This window comes from Carcharhinus amblyrhynchos, chromosome 18 (genome assembly GCF_965287045.1).
Source record: "Carcharhinus amblyrhynchos chromosome 18, sCarAmb.v2.hapA, whole genome shotgun sequence".
Taxonomy (NCBI): Eukaryota; Metazoa; Chordata; class Chondrichthyes; order Carcharhiniformes; family Carcharhinidae; genus Carcharhinus; species Carcharhinus amblyrhynchos.
The window spans coordinates 56029181-56048512 of NC_137341.1; the positions used below are offsets into that span (position 1 = coordinate 56029181).

Here is a 19332-nt window from a genome sequence, read left to right on the forward strand (position 1 = left end):
TCAGTTTATCTTTTTGGTAATGGGGTGGTGAACAGATAAATGTTTATCAAAATGTTGGGAGAATTCAGTACTCCTCTGAACAGGAATTGAGCTCATGGACACACTCTCTAGAATCTTTATTGACTGTAAGATATCTGTGAGGAGTCTCCTATAACTACCACCCCTTAAATTAAGGGGTGGTAGTTATAGGATGGATGTCAGGGGTAGGTTCTTTACCCAGAGGGTGGTGAGGGATTGGAATGCCCTGCCTGCTGCAGTTGTAAATGCGCCTAGTTTGGGGGCGTTTAAGAGATCCGTGGATAGGTTTATGGACGAGAAGGGATTGGTTTAGGTTAGTGGGTCATTGTTTTGTAACTGGTCGGCGCAACATCGTGGGCCGAAGGGCCTGTTCTGCGCTGTAATGTTCTATGTTCATGACTACAGCAAACCAGGCCGGACGTGTAGCAATGATTGAATTTCAAAATCAAACATCTCCCTTTACCTAACAAACAAAAAACAACTTTGCATACACTATCATGTGTAACTGACTAACTTGTTATATCCATACATCCACAAACTGGCCATTGTTCTATATTTATATCAATCTCTGCACGTGCATAGCCCATGAAATTGTGCAGGTCACTTAATAGTACATGTTCTGGATGGAGATGGCTAGCACAGGGAGGAGATAGCTTTAAATTGAGGGATGATAGATATAGGACAGATGTCAGAATAGGTTCTTTACTCAGAGTAGTGAAGGCGTAGAATGCCCTGCCTGCAACAGTAGTGGACTCGCCAACAACAACACAGCACAGGAAACAGGCCCTTCAGCCCAACAAGCCCGCGCTGCCATTTTAACATTCAGTGAATGCCTCAACTACCTTCTACCTATGACTTTTGTCTACACCTCTTGGACTCCACAATAAAGGTGTGCAAATTTAGAGAATTATATGTGTGCCAGATTAAGGGAGGTCTAATTTAGGGACAATTTGTTAACACCAATCAGCCTAAAACATTATGGGCATTTAAATGGTCATTGGATAAACATATGGATGATATTGGAATAGTGTAGGTTAGATGGGCTTTAGATTGATTTTACGGTCAGCACAACATCGAGGGCCGAAGGGCCTGTACTGCGCTGTAATGTTCTATGTTGTCTTTGGTTGTTGATCTGAGTGATGTTCCTTGGCTGGGATGTGTTATTTCCATGGCACTTGTTGCCAGGGTAAGTTTGTGGTCATATTTCCTTGTTGGGGATTGCTGGACCTTGGGGACTGATGATTCTGTTTTGTGTGCAGCTAGTGAGATCCTTTCTTGCTGATTGGCTGCCTGCAGTGAAGAGACAGTGTTTCTAGTGATTTGTGCCTGTGATTATGTTGGTATATTTGGTTGTTCATTTCCACGTGTGATCCCAGTGAAAACTGTGCTACGCGTGACCCAAGTTGCCACATTAGATGCTCTGAGCAGGAGTCAGCCAGAGTTTGTAGCCTGACCAATTTCCCAATGCCCAACTCTGATAATGGTTGAACTGTTGTCTCAAAACAAAAATCTGGTTTATTGCTGTCTCATCTTTTAGTTCTTTCGTGAGTGCAGTTTGCATGTGGCATTACATTAATCTTTGGACTATTTTTCTATGCCTTCAGTCAATGTTTGTTCAATTGAGGATTGCCTTGTATACAGCTGTAGTAGATTTGTCTAATTTTTTTCATTCCATTGGTGATTTTTCCTGTCACTTCAGCCTTCCCATTCAATTGGGGATAGTGCTGAGATGATGTGTAGTGTTAAGTCTCCCAATTTTTCAAGAAGCAGCTCAATTCTTGTGAACTGAGGGCTACTGTCACTCATCACAATAGCTGGAATGCTGTGACAACTGAAGTGTGTTTTCAAGCATTCTACTTGCATTGTTCCCTCCCTTTGGTTACCATTAACTATATTCACCCTAACTATATTTCTCCACTAAAATCTTCCTTAAAATCCATTTCTTTGACCGAGCTTGTGGGTTTCTTAGGTTAGGTAACTGTTTATTTCTGATGATGCTGTTGTGAACAGCCTTGGGATGTTTTAGTTTGTTAAAGGCAGTCTATAAATGTGACCTGACACCCTGGTGAAGCAGGAGACTTCCTGGAGGAGGTAGTGTCACTCTGTGTCACATCAAGGCCAGTTACAGTTTTTAACACTTGATTTCCATTACAAAAAATATTTGGACATTGCCCTTTTTGAACAGCACTGCGTGATGAGGAACAGTTAACTTGCTGATGGATAAAAACATCTCCACAAAACTGCAGCTGGTTAGAACAACCTGGAAGCTTAAAGCAAAAAGAAGTCATTAAGAAAAGCTGAGTATTCAGGAGAAAATAAAGGCAGCAAATCCAATTTGTCTTTGATTTTTCAAATGAATTAGTGCTTGAGGATTTCAGCCTTTTGGCTTTATTTTTAGAATTGCAAATGTTTGCAATGGTGCAAGCTAATTGAATGAAAAATAAGATGGTGCCAGATGTGCTGATGTATTTTCTGCTTTTGATTTTCAATATCTGTAGTACTTTGCTTTAGTACATTACCTGTTATACCGACTTGTATAAGGAGGCTGACACAATGGTGTATCTACAGATATAAAACAAATACGCAGATTGTCGTGACCGGAAGATCACTTGTGAATGTCTGTAAATTTGCTCTTCACCCAACAACTCTCCAAATAAAAAGATTGCAAGTATTTGTTGAAGTGAAAGCTAAAAAAACAAGCTAATGATGATAGAACACCTGCCCTCGACCTAGGCATTGGAACTAACAACAGCAAATTCAGCCCTGTTGACCCTGCAAGATCCTTGTCCTAATGGAACATAGAATTATACAGTGCCAAAGGAGTCCATTTGGCCCATCAGGTCTGTACCAACTACAACCCTAGTTGCCCTATCTCCATAACCCCATGTATTTAGTCCAGCTAGTCCACCTGACACATAGGGGCAATTTAGCCTAGCCAATCCTGACACATCTTTGATGGGAGGAAACTGGAGCACCCAAAGGGAATCCATGCAGACACAGGGAGAATGTACAGACTCCACACAGATAGTGACCCAAGCCAGGAATCAAATCCAAGTCCGTGGTGCCTTGAGGCAGCCACCACATAGAACAAAGGACAAAACAGCCCGGAAACAGGCCCTTCGGCCCAACGAGCCTACGCCACCATTTTAACATTGTGTTCCCTTTCCACCCAGGACCCTTGTCTATGCTTATGGCATTCCATATTGAGGGAAGACTAATTTAGGGACAATTTGTTACACCAATCAGCCTAATAGCACACCATTGGGGTGTGGGAGGAAACTGGAGAAAACCCACGCAAGCACGGGGAGAATGCGCAAACTGCCACAGACACCGGCTCAAATCCATGTGTCTGCACAGCAAACAGTGATAGTCACTGAGCTGTCGTGTTGCCCAGCATCTGGTCCAGTTTAAGCACACACTAACAACGTGAAGTACTAGGCTACTCTCGAAACAACCAAGAGCAGCCCTTGTACGACCCATCGCAGTTGTGAAGAAAGCCTATGGTATGTTAGCCTTTATAGGAAGGGGTATAGAATATAAGAGCTGGAGTCTAATGTTGCAGTTGTATAGAACGTTGGTTAGGCCGCATTTGGAGTACTGCGTCCAGTTCTGGTCGCCTTACTACCGGAAGGACGTGGAGAGAGTGCAGAGGAGGTTTACCAGGATGTTGCCTGGTATAGAAGGACTAGGTTATGAGGAAAGATTGAACAAATTGGGGCTCTTTTCCCTTGAAAGACGGCGACCGAGGGGGGGATCTAATAGAGGTATATAAGATTATGAAGGGTATAGATAGAGTAAAGCTATTTCCTATGATAGAGACACAGTACGAGGGACCATGGGCTTAAGGTGAGGGGGGGGTGGGGTGAGGTATAACACGGATATTAGAGGGAGATTTTTCACACAGAGGGTAGTGGGGGTATGGAATGCATTGCCAAGTAAGGTGGTGGAGGCAAGCACGCTAGAGTTGTTTAAGAGTAACTTAGACAGGCACGAGTGGGTTGGTGATGGGTGGATATAGGAGATTGTTTTAAATAAGGTTCATTAGCATTGGGATGTCCCTGGTAATGTAAATGGATATGGTAACAATGCTTTTTCTCTTTTCATTCACAGGTTTTAAGTCGGTCCACCTCATGCCCAACGAGGGGCATACACGCGATGGGTCGTACTGGGGCTGCTCTTGGTTGTTCAGGATTGGCCTAGTGCTTCATGTCGTTAGTGTGTGCCTAAACTGGACCAGATGCTGGGCAACACGACAGCTCAGTGACTATCGCTGATTGCTGTGCAGACACATGGATTTGGGTCGGTGTCTGTGGGAGTTTGCGCATTCTCCCCGTGCTTGCATGGGTTTTCTCCGGGTGCTCTGGTTTCCTCCCACACCCCAAAGATGTGCTGTTAGGCTGATTGGCAGGAATAAATTGTCCCTAAATTAGTTTCCCTCAATGTGGATGGCCATAAAACAATAGATAAGGGTCATGGGTGGAGGGGGGGGGGACTGGTAATGTTAAAATGGTGGTGTGGGCTCGTTGGGCCGAAGGGCCTGTTTCCCGGGCTGTTTTTGTTCTTTGTATGCCCCTTGTTGGACAACAAGGCGGACCAAGGTGGATTAAAAGAGAAAAAACATCAGTATCATCCACATCCTTATACACGTCTAGGGACGTTCCCAAGGCTCCTGAACCTTATTTAAAACAGTCTCCTATATCCCTCCATCTCCATCCTGCTCATGTGCCTGTCTAAGTAACTCCAGCGTGCCTGCCTCCACCACCTTACTTGGCAGAGCATTCCATACCCCCACTACCCTCTGTGTGAAAAACCTCCAACATCCGAATTATACCTCGCCGCGCCCCCCCAACCACCCTAAGCCCGTGGCCCCTCGTAATGTGCGTTTCCAACCTAGGAAAAAGCTTACCACTGTTAGCTATCTATACCCTTCATAATCTTATATACCTCTATTAGATCTCCCCTCAGTCACCGTCTTTCATGGGAAAAAAAGCACCAATTTGCTCAATCTTTCCTCATAATCCAGTCCTTCCATACCACGCAGCATCCTGGTAAACTTCCTCTGCACTCTCTCCAGAGTCTCCACGTCTTTCCGGTAGTAAGGCGACCAGAACTGGACGCAGTAAGCCAAATGCGGCCTAACCAACGTTCTTTACAACTGCAACATTAGACTCCAGCTCTTATACTCTACACCCCTTCCGATAAAGGCTAACATACCATAAGCTTTCTTTGCAACCTTCTCCACCTGTGCTGCTACCTTCAAAGACTTGTGCACTTGCACCCCCAGGTCCCGCTGCATTTCTATATTCTTTATAGGTCTACCCTTTATCATATAACTCCCCCCTACATTATTTGTGCCAAAATTGGGAACACTGTCTCACAGACTAGTCCAGCAATTAGTCAGATAATGTCCCAGACACCATCATCACCATTTTTCGATATGTCCTGTCCCACCAGCAAGACAGACCCAAGCAGAGGTGGTGGCGCAGTAGTATGCAGGTGGGTGTGAGTTGCCATGGGAGAAAACATCAACAATAGTCTCATGGCACCAGGTTAAACATAGGCAAGGAAACTTTTTGCTGATTACTGTGTACTGTCCCCCCGTCAGCTGATAAAGCAGCACTCCATGCTGACCACGGCTTGGTGGAAGCACTGAGGATGGCAACAGTACAGAATGGGCTTGGGGTCCATCACCAAGAGTGGCTCAGCAGTGCCATGATAGACCACGCTGTCCTTTAGGATCTGGCATTGCGGCACATGGAGACCAAGATTGAAGTTGCCACTGACAGCTAAAAATGGTTACGCAGATGAGGTCAGCCCCTCCATCATTGAGAATGGGGATATTTTTGGGGCCACCTCCTCCAGTGAGTTGTACAATTTTCCACCATCATTTACAGGTGGGTGTGGTAGGACAGCAGTAAGAGAACCAACAAGAAAAAAAACATACTTAGAGTCATGGAGGTTTATAGTATAGAAACAAACCCTTTAGCCCTTTTTTTAAACACGTAGGCTAGTCCCAATTGCTCTCATTTGGCCCATATCCCCTCTATATCCATCTTACCCATGTAACTGTCTAAATGTTTTTTAAATTTTAAAATTGTACCCTTTTCTACGCCTACCTCTGGCAGCTTGTTTCAGGCACTCATCACCCTCTGTGTGAAAAAATTGCTTTGTGGCGCCGTCTGTATCTTCCTCTTCTCACCTTTAACCTATGCCCTCTAGTTTTAGACTCCAGACTCACCACGTCTAGATCTACCTCATCCTCACTAATCTGCCTATTACAGATTCCTTATGGAGACAAAAATCCCACCTCCATCACTGTACCTTCTCTTTTCCTTTGTAGGGATATGTCTAAACTGCGTTGGTAGAATTTTAGTTTGAATGCTTCCCACTGTTTTGACATAAGAACATAAGAAATAGGAGCAGGAGTAGGCCATCTAGCCCTTTGAGCCTGCCGTGCCATTCAGTAAGATCATGGCTGATCTGTCGTGGCTCAGTTCCACATTCCCGCCCTCTCCCCATAACCCTTAATCCCCTCGCTTATCAAAAACCCATCAACCTGCGTCTTAAAAATATTTAGCAAGGCAGTCTCCACCACTTCAACGGGCAGAGAATTCCAGAGATTCACCACCCTTTGAGTGAAGAAGTTCCTCCTCAACTCTGTTCTAAGCCACCACCCCCCCCACCCCCCTTCATCTTGAGGCTGTGTCCCCCCCCTAGTTCTACTGTCCTTTCTGAGCGGGAAGAGTCTCTCCACCTCTATCCGATCCATCCCATTCATCATCTTATATGTCTCAATGAGATCTCCCCTCATTCTTCTAAACTCTAACGAGTACAAGCCTAGTTTATTCAGCCTCTCCTTATAGCTCAACCCCCCTCAACTCCGGTATCAGCCTAGTGAACCTCCTCTGCACTCCCTCCAAGGCCAAAATATCCTTGCGTAAGTGCGGTGACCAAAACTGCACACAGTACTCCAGCTGCGGCCTCACCAATGCCCTATACAGCTGCAGCAAGACCTCCCTACTTTTATATTCAATCCCCCTCACTATGAAGACCAGCATCCCATTCGCCTTCCTGACCACCTGCTGCACCTGCAAGCTGGGTTTTTGTGACTCATGCACAAGGACCCCCGAGGTCCCTCTGCACCGTCGCCTGCTGCAGTTTTTCGCCACTTAAGTAATAGTCCTTCCTACCATTATTCCTACCAAAGTGGACCACCTCGCACTTGCCAACATTAAATTCCATTTGCCAGTTCCTGGCCCATTCGCCCAGCCTATCTAGATCCTTCTGCAGACTCTCCACACCCTCCGCACAATTTGCCGTTCCACCAATCTTGGTGTCATCAGCAAATTTCGACACCATACACTCGGTTCCCTCCTCCAGATCATCTATATAAATGGTAAATAGCTGAGGCCCCAGCACCGACCCCTGGGGCACTCCACTAGTCACCAACCACCAATCCGAATAGCACCCACTGACCCCCACTCTCTGCCTCCTATTTGACAACCAATCCTCTATCCACGCTAACTCCCTACCCCCTACTCCATGCCCCCTCACCTTCTGTAATAACCTCTTGTGAGGCACTTTGTCAAACGCCTTCTGAAAATCAAGAAACACCACATCCACCGGCTCTCCTCTATCCACCGCCCTAGACACATCCTCATAGAACTCCAATAAATTTGTCAGCCACGACTTCCCCTTAACGAAACCGTGCTGCGTCTGCTCTATCAAGCAATTCCCCTCAAGATGCCTCGCTATTTCCTCCTTGATGACGGATTCTAACATTTTACCTACAACAGACGTTAAACTAACCGGCCTATAATTCCCCGCCTTTTGCCTGCCACCCTTCTTAAACAACGGCGTAACATTAGCCATTTTCCAATCTTCTGGCACTTCCCCGGAATCCAGCAACGTTTGGAAAATAACCACCAAGGCATCCACTATCACCTCTGCCATTTCTTTCAGAACCCTCGGATGCATTCCATCCGGTCCTGGGGACTTGTCCACAATCAGTCCCTCCAGTCTGTCGAGCACCGCCTCTCTAGTAACAATATGTCATTCAGACCCTCCAGTCCTACCATCTTTCCATCGCTAACACCCGGCAAATTATTCACGTCCTCCTCCGTGAAGACCAAAACAAAAAAGTTATTCAAGGCCTCAGCCATTTCCCCATCCCCTACCACTAAGTCCCCCTTCTCATCCTCTAAGGGTCCAACGTTCACCCTAGCCAGCCTCTTCCTTTTTATATATTTATTAAAAACTCTTGCTATCCTTTTTTATATTAAGCGCTAGCCCAGCTTCATAGTTTCTCCTACCCTTCTTTATCAACTTCTTTGTCAATCTTTGTTGACATTTAAACCTCTCCCAATCCTCTTCTCGCCCACTACTCTTAGCTACTCTAAACGCCTCCGCTTTTAATTTAACACTTTCCTTCACCTCCTTCGTTATCCACGGCTTATTACCTCTCCTCCTAGGATCCTTTTTAACCATTGGAATAAATTTCTGCTGAGCACCAAGAAAGATCTCCTTAAAGATCCTCCACTGCTCCTCAGCAGACCTACCTTCCAACGCACTCCCCCAGTCAACCTTCGCCAATTCTTCTCTCATCCTACCGTACTCCCCTCTGTTCAAACAAAGGACGCGTGTCCGGGAACCCACTTTCTCCTCCTCCATCTGCACCAGAAACTCCACCATACAATGATCACTCTCCCCAAGAGGTTCCTTCACCACAAGGTCCCTAATTCTACCCGCCTCATTACATAACACCAGATCCAAGATAGCTCGCTCCCTCGTCGGCTCCAACACACACTGTTCAAGGAAACTGTCCCGGCAGCATTCCAAGAACTCTTCCTCGAGCCCCCCGCGTCCAACATGGGTCGACCAATCAATATGTAGATTGAAATCCCCCATAACTACGGCCGTCCCGTTCCTGCACGTCGCACTTATTTGCACGTTAACAGCCCGCCCCACCTCCAGATCATTATTCGGGGGCCTATAGACGACACCCACCAGCGTCTTCCTCCTTTTGCTGTTCCGAATCTCCACCCGCAACAATTCCACTTTCTGCTCTTTGGTTCCTATATCATCCCTTGCTACCACCCTGATGCTATCCTTAATCAGCAGAGCTACGCACCCCCCCCTTTTTCCTCCCGCCTATCCTTCCTAAACACTTGATACCCCTGTACATTCAGCTCCCAGTCCCTGTCACCTTGCAGCCACGTCTCTAATGGCCACCAGATCATATCCATTTGTGCTGATCTGCGCCACCAGCTCATCCACTTTATTCCGAATGCTTTGTGCATTCAGATAAAGTGCCTTCATTCCAGCCTTCACCTGGACCCTATTTGCCAGAACGCCACCAACCTTACTCACACCCCCTACTCCCTTTATTATTGGGACATCCTTGGCCTCTTCCCATACCTGTACCCTCTCCTTTACTTTAGACCCCGTAATGTCACCTACCCTCTCACCCTCCCCCCCCCCTAATTAGTTTAAAGCCCTGTCTACAGTCCTATCTACACGATTCGCCAGGACTCTGGTCCCAGCACAGTTCAGACCAACCCCAACCCACCTGAACAGGTCCCACCTACCCCAATACTGATGCCAATGCCCCATAAATTCAAACCCATTCCTCCCACACCAATCCCTGAGCCACCCATTCACTTCCTTAATCTTATCAACCTTACGCCCGTCTGCACACAGTTCAGGCAGTAGCCCAGAGACGACCACCTTGTTGGTTCTACTTTTTAATTCCATTCCCAGCTTTTCATACTCCCTCCCCAGATCCTCAGTTCGCATTTTGCCTACGTCGTTGGCACCCACATGTACCACAACAACCAGATTCTCACCCTCCCACTCCAGGTTCCTCTGCAGCCCAGATGTGACATCCCGGACCCGAGCACCAGGCAGACAACACACCCTTCTGTGCTCTTTGTCACAATGACAAAGGACAGTGTCAATACCCTTAACCACACTATCCCCAATTACTACTACGTTCCTTTTCACCTTCTCTTTGCCTATGTCCTGCGTCTGCATCACTGTACCGTGTGCAGTTTGCTCACCAACCTCACCTCCCTCGTTCTCGTCCAGACTGGAAGCAAGAACCTCAAACCTGTTATGCAGATTGAAAGGCTGAGGCATCCGCTCCCCACCCTCCTTCCTCCTCTCCCCACCCCCCTTCCTCCGCTCCCCACCCTCCTTCCTCCGCTCAGCAGCTCCCTCTTGTTTCTGACCCTTAGAGTTAGCCAGTCTAGGGGGGGTGGATGTCACTTGCACCCCATTAACAATGGCACCCTCTCTCCCCCTGATGAGCCTCAGTGTCTGTAGCTCAGAGGCCAGCTCATCTACCTTGAGCTGGAGCTCCTCCAGCACCTGCACTTACTGCAGACATGGTCACTGGGAAGGACCCTGGGGTCCACCAGCTCCCACATCATACAAATTGAAAATTTCAACACGAACTTACCTGACCCTTTTTCTCCCCAGCCCTTTTGCTCCTAAGCTCTAATAGCTCACTCTGCTTCCCTCTCACTCCGCTGCCCGCTCTGACGCTGCCTGCTGTCTACACCAGGCCTCCTTTTAAACCTGGCGCTGTTTTAAAGCCTGCTCCCCCACAACTCCCTGCTATCCACTCCCTTAGAATTCTTAAAGCGGTAGATAGAAAAAGCCCGCAAAAATGCTTTTAAATGATTTAAACAGTTCTACAAGGTAAGTTCTTACTACAAAAGTGCTTTAAACTTAAACAGGTTTTTAACAGGTAATTTCTTATCTGTCTCTCTGCTCCTTCACTCATCTGCTCCAGCAAACAATGACAGTTTTTCTTCTAATCGGTATTCTGTCCGCTCTCTCCTGCCATCTCTCAACTTTATAAAATGAGTCCTCCTCCAATTAACAATTTTTACTCCTATTCTGTCTTTGTCCTTTTCCATTATGATGCTAAATTTAACTATATTACGGTCACTTCTTCCAAAACGCTCCCCACTGTTACTTCATCCACTTGCCGAGCTTCATTTTCTCAAGGAGCTTTACACGATCAAAGACAAAGCAGGCATTTGATTAGCGCCTCATCCATAAGCATTTAATCCCTCCACTAACAAAGCACAGTGGCAGCGTTGTGTACCATCTAGAAGATGCATTGCAGAAACTCATCAAGGCTCCTGAGGCAGCACCTTCCAAACTTGTAAGCTCTACCACTAAGAAAGATAAGGGCAGCAGACACATGGGAATACCAGCACCTGGAGGTTTCCCTCCAAGCCACTCACCAGCCTGACTTGGAAGTATATCACCATCCCTGCACTGTCATGGGTCAAAATTCTGGAACACCCTCCCTTACAGCACTGTAGATGTACCTACACTCAGGGACTGCAGCGATTCACCACTTTCTCAAGAGGCAATAATACTGGCCTAGCCAGCAACACCCACATCCCATGAAATAAATAAAGAATTGACTGCAGAACCTTTGAGTTAAGCAACAGAGAAAGCAAGTAATCAGCCCAGGTTCCTCCAATTTCAATCCAATAACTCATGGGGAGTGTATCCAATAACATTCCATGGCAACAGTTTGGCTCCTCACTGATATCTCTGGATTTCAATAATTTTTCAATACACCATTAAAATTTATGTGAGGAAGTATCACTAGGCAGGGGTTATCACATTGACCTGCCTATAGAAAATGCTGGAAAGACTCCATCCAGGCAGCATCTGTGGAGAAACACTTTGGCTGGAATTTTCTGTTTACACCCCAGTGCCGCTGTCAGCGAGGATGGAGGATTTGGCACTCGGTCGAATGTCGTTCACTGCAGCCAGACTGGAGAATCCAGTTGCACGAGAGGCCAGACAATCCGGCTGTCAGCTTCTCTCCCCACGGATCCTACCAGACCTGGTGTGTTTTTCCAGCATTTTCTATTTTTATTTAAGAGTTTCAGCATCCACAATATTTTGCTCTATTACTTTGAACTGTGTCCTTGGCAAGAGAGAAAAATAACTGTCGTTTGAATCCATTGGCCTAGGCTTTTCAACTGGCATTTATAAAATAGCAATGACGCAAATTTAGATTCAAGATAGCTAAACAAGCATATAAAATCATACCAAATAATTGCAATTTACTGCTGTTCTGACTTTTCGAAAGTCAGAACAAATTTCAACCCAACTCAATTTTAGAATTTAAAATCTTAAAATACATATAAGTTTAAATTTTTAAATCTGTATGTGGTACTCATTAATTTGATACGGAAATTAAACTCAGTCATTGTAGTGGAAAGTGCGGTTTAATTTTGGCTCCGTGTGCACCAGAAGTTGAAGCTTGGGCAAAATTCCATTGAGCTGTTGATCCAATTGGAAAGACACCAGGCAACCTGATCAACGATGAAGCAAGCAGCAGTCCTCGGCTAGATCCTGGGGAGGAGGCTGCCAATACTGTCGTGGTTCCAGAAGGGGCACTGCTAATCCTCTTGGTGGGCTGGAAGTGAATACCTTGCCCATTTTGTTTCACCGTATGCTCAGGGCAATCCCCTGAAACAGGCCACCTCCTGGGACACAAAACAAACTGGCCAATGGGTATAATTGAGGCACACTGCAACTCAGACAAAACACTGCAACATTAGCTGTTTTAGCAGAGTAATGACTAGCACTTAATATCTCATCCAGAGTTTCTTTTTATGTGAAGAGAAAAGGCAGTCAGAGTGAACAGACATTTTAAACTAAGGAACTGAAATTGAATCTTCCTGGTGCTTATGGCCCTGACAGAACTTTTTTCCATTTAAAATCAGTTTCTTTTATTGATTTTGTTTCTTTTTCATTTCATAAAAAAATCTGTAAACTTTCCATCTCAGAAAGTTACTAAACTGCACTAGGCGGATTTTTATACATTTATTGTCCAGGTAAAAATATGGTCAACATGAGAAAATGAAAGTAACGGTTTTAATGGATTAGAAGCAAATGTAAGATAGAAAAATAAAGTTACAGGAAAGATATAAATAAAGCTGTGCCAATCGGCATTCAGTTTGTTCGATCAGGACGGGTCCAGCTCTTAGTTCAATGTGAAATCCAATCTGAGCTGACAAAAATGCCATTAAATCAGGGTTCCAGCTGCATGACTGATTTTGGGAGTAATTGCTGCATTTCAGATCTGAATTACACTTTGATGGGCCTGGATCAGACTAAAGCAAACAGCTGAACCCTGCATGTTTCATTCAGCTCCATTTATACAAGCATGTAACTCCTAAACAGGACGAGAACGATGGACAGTCACTCCTTCAATATCTCATTCTACAGTACTTTCTTTTGAAGCAAAATCTGTGCTGAGATTGGTTCATTTCATCTAATTAAAATCAAACTTTGTTGATTTTGAGGCATACTTATCTATAAAAAATGTCTTGTTCCTTTGACTTGATAAAGGGATGAAATCCAGTCCAATTCCTCGATGCTGCTGAATGTTCAGCGCTCTGTCAAATTCTTTCTGTACAGTCCGGTTAAATTTTTCTTCCTGGTCCCTGTTAAATGCCATGTTGTGCACCCCAGAACTCGACGATTGAGGTGGATTTGATGATTTAAAACCACCCATAAGTCTCAAGAATTTATTTTTCTGCTCCGTAGTCTTAAACGTGGCTGTGTCCCATTGCGTACCCATACACTGCAGGGAACAGAAAAATAAGGTGAATATAAAAGGGGCTTTAAAGGCTGCAATATTCCAAAATATCCAATTCTTAGCATCCTAGGTTTATCGTCTCTTCATTAATGGACTAGTCATTTCTGGAAGTTACAATGTAGAACATCGAACATAGAACATTACAGTGCAGAACAGGCCCTTCGGCCCACGATGTTGCGCCGACCAGTTAAAAAAAACAATGACCCACTAATCTAAACCAATCCCTTTTCGTCCATAAACCTATCCACGGATCTCTTAAACGCCCCCAAGCTAGGCGCATTTACAACCGCAGCAGGCAGGGCATTCCAATCCCTCACCACCCTCTGGGTAAAGAACCTACCCCTGACATCCGTCCTATAACCACCCCCCCTTAATTTAAAGCCATGCCCCCTCGTGCTAGCTTTCTCCATCCGAGGAAAAAGGCTATCACTATCCACCCTATCTAAACCTCTAATCATCTTATATGTTTCAATAAGATCCCCTCTTAGCCACCTTCTTTCTAGCGAAAACAACCCCAAATCCCTCAGTCTCTCCTCATAGGACTTCCCCTCCATACCAGGCAACATCCTGGTAAACCTCCTCTGCACCCTCTCCGAAGCCTCCACATCCTTCCTGTAATGTGGGGACCAGAACTGCACACAGTACTCCAAGTGCAGCCGCACCAGAGTTGTGTACAGTTGCAACATGACGCTGCGACTCCTAAATTCAATCCCCCTACCAATAAACGCCAAGACACCGTATGCCTTCTTAACAACCTTATCTACTTGATTCCCAACTTTCAGGGATCTATGTACACATGCACCTAGATTCCTCTGTTCATCCACACTATTCAAAGTCCTCCCGTTAGCCCTATACTCAACACATCTGTTATTCCTACCAAAGTGAATCACCTCACACTTCTCCGCATTAAACTCCATCCGCCACCTCTCGGCCCAGCTCTGCAACCTGTCTAAGTCTCCCTGCAAACTATGACACCCTTCCTCACAATCTACCACACCTCCAACTTTGGTGTCATCAGCAAATTTACTAATCCACCCAGCTATACCCTCATCCAGATCATTAATAAAAATTACAAACAGCAGTGGCCCCAAAACAGATCCCTGAGGCACACCACTCGTAACCGAACTCAATGACGAATATTTACCATCAACCACCACCCTCTGTCTCCTATCTGCTAGCCAATTCCTGATCCAATTTCCTAGACTACCCTCAATCCCATACATCTGCATTTTCTGCAGAAGCCTACCATGGTGAACCTTATCAAACGCCTTACTAAAATCCATATATACCACGTCAACTGCCTTACCCCTATCCACCTCTTTGGTCACTTTCTCAAAAAACTCAATAAGGTTAGTAAGGCACGACCTACCCGCTACAAAACCATGCTGACTATCTCCAATCAATTCATTACTCTCCAAATAACTATAAATCCTATCCCTAATAATTTTTTCTAAAACCTTGCCCACAACAGAAGTAAGACTCACTAGTCTATAATTCCTGGGGAAGTCTCTGTTCCCCTTCTTAACAATGGGACAACATTCGCTATCCTCCAATCTTCCAGTACTATACCAGAGACCAACGACGACCTGAAGATCAGAGCCAGAGGCTCTGCAATCACCTCTCTTGCCTCCCAGAGAATCCAAGGGTAAATCCCATCCGGACCAGGGGACTTATCTATTTTCAAACCCTCTAGAATATCCAGCACATCCCCCTTATCAACTGCAATACTGTCTATTTTACACCCCTGCAACCCAGTGTCCTCCTCAGCTATATTCATGTCCCCCTGCGTGAACACCGAAGAGAAATATTGGTTCAATGCCTCACCAATCTCTTCCGGTTCCACACACAATTTCCCTCTACCGTCTGTAACTGGCCCTAATCTTGCCCTAACCAACCTTCTGTTCTTGACATACCTATAGAACTCCTTAGGATTCTCCTTAATCCTATCAGCCAAAGTCTTCTCATGTCCTCTTTTAGCCCTTCTTAACTCACTCTTCAACTCCCTCCTAGCCAATCTAAAGCTTTCTAATGCACTACCTGAGCCCTCAAGCCTCATCCGAACATAAGCCTCCTTTTTCTTTTTAACCAACGAATCAACATTTTTAGTGCACCACGGTTCCCTAGCCCTACCAAATCCTCCTTGCCTGACAGGGACATACCTATCATGGACTCGCAGTAGCTGCTCCTTGAAAAAACTCCACATTTCGGACGTTCCCAGTCCCTGTAATCTCCTAGTCCAACCTATGCTTCCTAATTCTCTCCTAATAGCCTCATAATTACCCTTCCCCCAGCTAAAACTACTGACCCGAGGTTCATGCCTATCCCTTTCCATCACTAAGGTGAACGTAACCGAATTGTGGTCACTATCACCAAAATGCACACCAACTTCCAAGTCTAGCACCTGGTCTGGCTCATTTCCCAGCACCAAATCCAATATAGCCTCACCTCTAGTTGGCCTATCTACATACTGAGTCAAAAAACCTTCCTGCACGCTTTGTACAAAAACTGACCCCTCTAACGAGCTAGAGCTATAGCAATTCCAATCAATATTAGTAAAATTAAAGTCCCCCATAACAATTACCCTATTACTTTCACTCCTAACCAGGATCGTCTCCTCAATCATTTCCTCAACCTCTCTAGAACTTTTAGGAGGTCTATAAAAGACTCCCAACAGGGTGACCTCTCCTCTCCTATTTCTAACCTCAGCCCATGCTACCTCAACAGACAAGTCCTCATCAAACTTCCAATGTAGAAAACACATTTGGTATTGCTTTAAGGAGTAAGCAAACTGAGTGGGCCATTGTTTGGGGGAAGCTGGAACCATCTTGATATTTCAGTCTCACTGTATATCAAGTAAATACGCCAATGCAATGGAGCACGGGCAAGGTAAAAGCAGAGGACACAGTGCGGAGGGAGCTCAGGATCTGGAGATGTTCGTCCCAGCCCCAGGAATTTCTTAGTTAGTTGAACAGATAGATCTCAGAATAGACACTGTAACATTTACAAGGCCTTCTAGACGATTGTCAGTTAAGCTACGAGAAGATACTGGACATGTTCCAACCAATATGATCCTAAAATAGGAATTAGATATAAATCACAGGACTAGTATTAAAAGCAGCCCATCACCTGATACAGCAAAGCATTCGGCTGCTCAACGTGGCAAAGCCCAATCGCTGCCATTAACGCTGTAATAAGTTTATTGACCTCAGTTTGAGGTCATTACTGCCCATTAACCCCGATTTGGAAAGTTAAAAATCAACCCTACTGCATCTGGAATTAATGCAGAAGAAACATTTTTCAGTTCAGACCAGTCTACTGATTTGAATATATTAATTTGCAGATTAGACAGTAAGAGCTGCAGACTATTCCAGTGGCTCAGTTAGTCTCTCAGCCGTTTACAATATTAAAAGTTCCACATTGAATTTACTCAGCCTGTGAAGGGAGGGGGAAAATGAACCTTGATGCTGCTCCTGATTGTCATCCAGTGTAAATGGAATCTCAGCATCATTACAAGTCCCTAGGGTCAATTACCAGAAGGAATGTGAAGTCAATGGGGTGTAAAACAAGTTGGGCATGAATTAGGCTCTCATTGTATCGGTCAGATTAAAATTGGGACTTGTAGCTGCACGGTCACTGCTGGCCGATTCTTGTTTTGCCTTTTTCCTGTTATTTCTCACACAAATGAACTGCAATGCTTAAGAGACAGCCTGTTATAGATCCAAGATTACTCAGCAATGTCAGCATGTATTAATTCCTGCATATAAGCAGTGGTGGACTTTATCACTGGACAGCCAGACAGTAACAGAATATAAATTTAAGATAATCACAATCAGTTTCCCTTGTGGAACTATTGTTGAATAAGGTTCCATTAATTTTTAGTATCTCAGAATAAATATACGAGAGGTAATGCATTTTGGGAGGATAAATAACAAGATAACATATATACAGCAAACTCACAGGAGAACAAAGAAACTTAAGATTCTTTTCAAAATAAAGGACAATTTGGCATGAGTCATTAAAATAATCATTGGGATCCTTGTTTTTATAAGCAGGGAAATAGAGTACAAGAGATAAAGCCAAACAAACACAAATCATTGCCACTCTAGTGACAGCACAAGTGCAGTTTCATGCACTTTAGTTAAAGCCAAAGACATGTCTTCGGATTCATGTAATTACAGAGCTTTACACTTTCTGTAAGCACAAATGTTTTTGGACCATTTCAAATAGGTAAAATGATTCGAGATTAAGTGGGTGGAAAGTTAATTTTCCCTTTGTTTACCTTCTATTATCATGTCTGTGGACCACTGCGATTGGATCTAATCGCCAAAACGACCTGAGCATTCAGCACAGTCAATGTGTGTAATTCAGGATGAAGTCTATACTCTTGTGAACATTGAGTTCAAATCACTGTTTTAAAGGACATGTTCAATTCTGGGAAGATTATTTTGATGGTAAAGTAACTAAAATGCTGGGCTTTAATGACTGCCAGAACACCTAAAGAAATGGCAGTTCAGTGCGTTACCTCCATTTAACAGAACCAGATTAGAACATAGAACATTACAGCGCAGAACAGGCCCTTCGGCCCACAATGTTGCGCCGACCAGTCTTTTAAAAAAAAAGCACTGACCCACTAATCTAAACCAATCCCTTTTCGTCCATAAACCTATCCACAGATCTCTTAAACGCCCCCAAGCTAGGCGCATTTACAACCGCAGCAGGCAGGGCATTCCAATCCCTCACCACCCTCTGGGTAAAGAACCTACCCCTGACATCCGTCCTATAACTACCCCCCCTTAATTTAAAGCCATACCCCCTCGTGCTAGCTTTCTCCATCCGAGGAAAAAGGCTATCACTATCCACCCTATCTAAACCTCTAATCATCTTATATGTTTCAATAAGATCCCCTCTTAGCTGCCTTCTTTCTAGCGAAAACAACCCCAAATCCCTCAGTCTCTCCTCATAGGACCTCCCCTCCATACCAGGCAACATCCTGGTAAACCTCCTCTGCACCCTCTCCAAAGCCTCCACATCCTTCCTGTAATGTGGGGACCAGAACTGCACACAGTACTCCAAGTGCGGCCGCACCAGAGTTGTGTACAGTTGCAACATGACGCTGCGACTCCTAAATTCAATCCCCCTACCAATAAACCAATCAATCCCCCTACCAATTCCAAAGGATAAGAAGAGAAGGGATAGGACCTATAAAAGGTGAGGGGGGAAAGGTTTGTGTGGAACCAGAAGAAATGGCAGAGGTGCTTAACGAGTACTTCGCCTCAGTATTCACAGTGGAAGCTGATCTGGGAGATTTTGTTATGGATTTGCAGCAGATGGAAAAGATTGAGTACGTGAATATTAAGGAGGAGGATGTGTTGGAACTTTTGAATTCTATCAAGGTAGATAAGTCGCCTGGACCAGATGGGATGTACCCCAGGATACTGTGGGAGGCAAGGGAAGAGATTGCAGAGCCCGTGACGATGATCTTTGCGTCGTCAATGGAGACGGGAGAGGTTCCGGAGGATTGGAGGATTGCGGATGTAGTTCCTATTTTCAAGAAAGGGAACAGAGATAGCCCGGGAAATTACCGACCGGTGAGTCTGACCTCAGTAGTTGGTAAGCTGATGGAGAGGCTTCTGAGGGACAAGATTTACGAACATTTGGAGAGGTTTGACATGATC

General features: G+C 45.0%; 1 protein-coding gene across 5 annotated transcripts in view; it reads right to left on the bottom strand.

Moving 5' to 3' along the window:
- Positions 1-12912: 12912 nt before the first annotated feature.
- Positions 12913-19332, bottom strand: part of LOC145355146 (uncharacterized) — a 31651-nt gene continuing 25231 nt past the window's right edge. For all 5 annotated transcript variants that reach the window (XM_080207065.1, XM_080207066.1, XM_080207062.1 and 2 more), the window contains one exon: positions 12913-13642. In XM_080207065.1, coding sequence (XP_080063191.1) covers positions 13331-13642 — 312 coding nt within the window. In that variant the 3' untranslated portion in view covers positions 12913-13330. The remainder of the gene's footprint in view (positions 13643-19332) is intronic.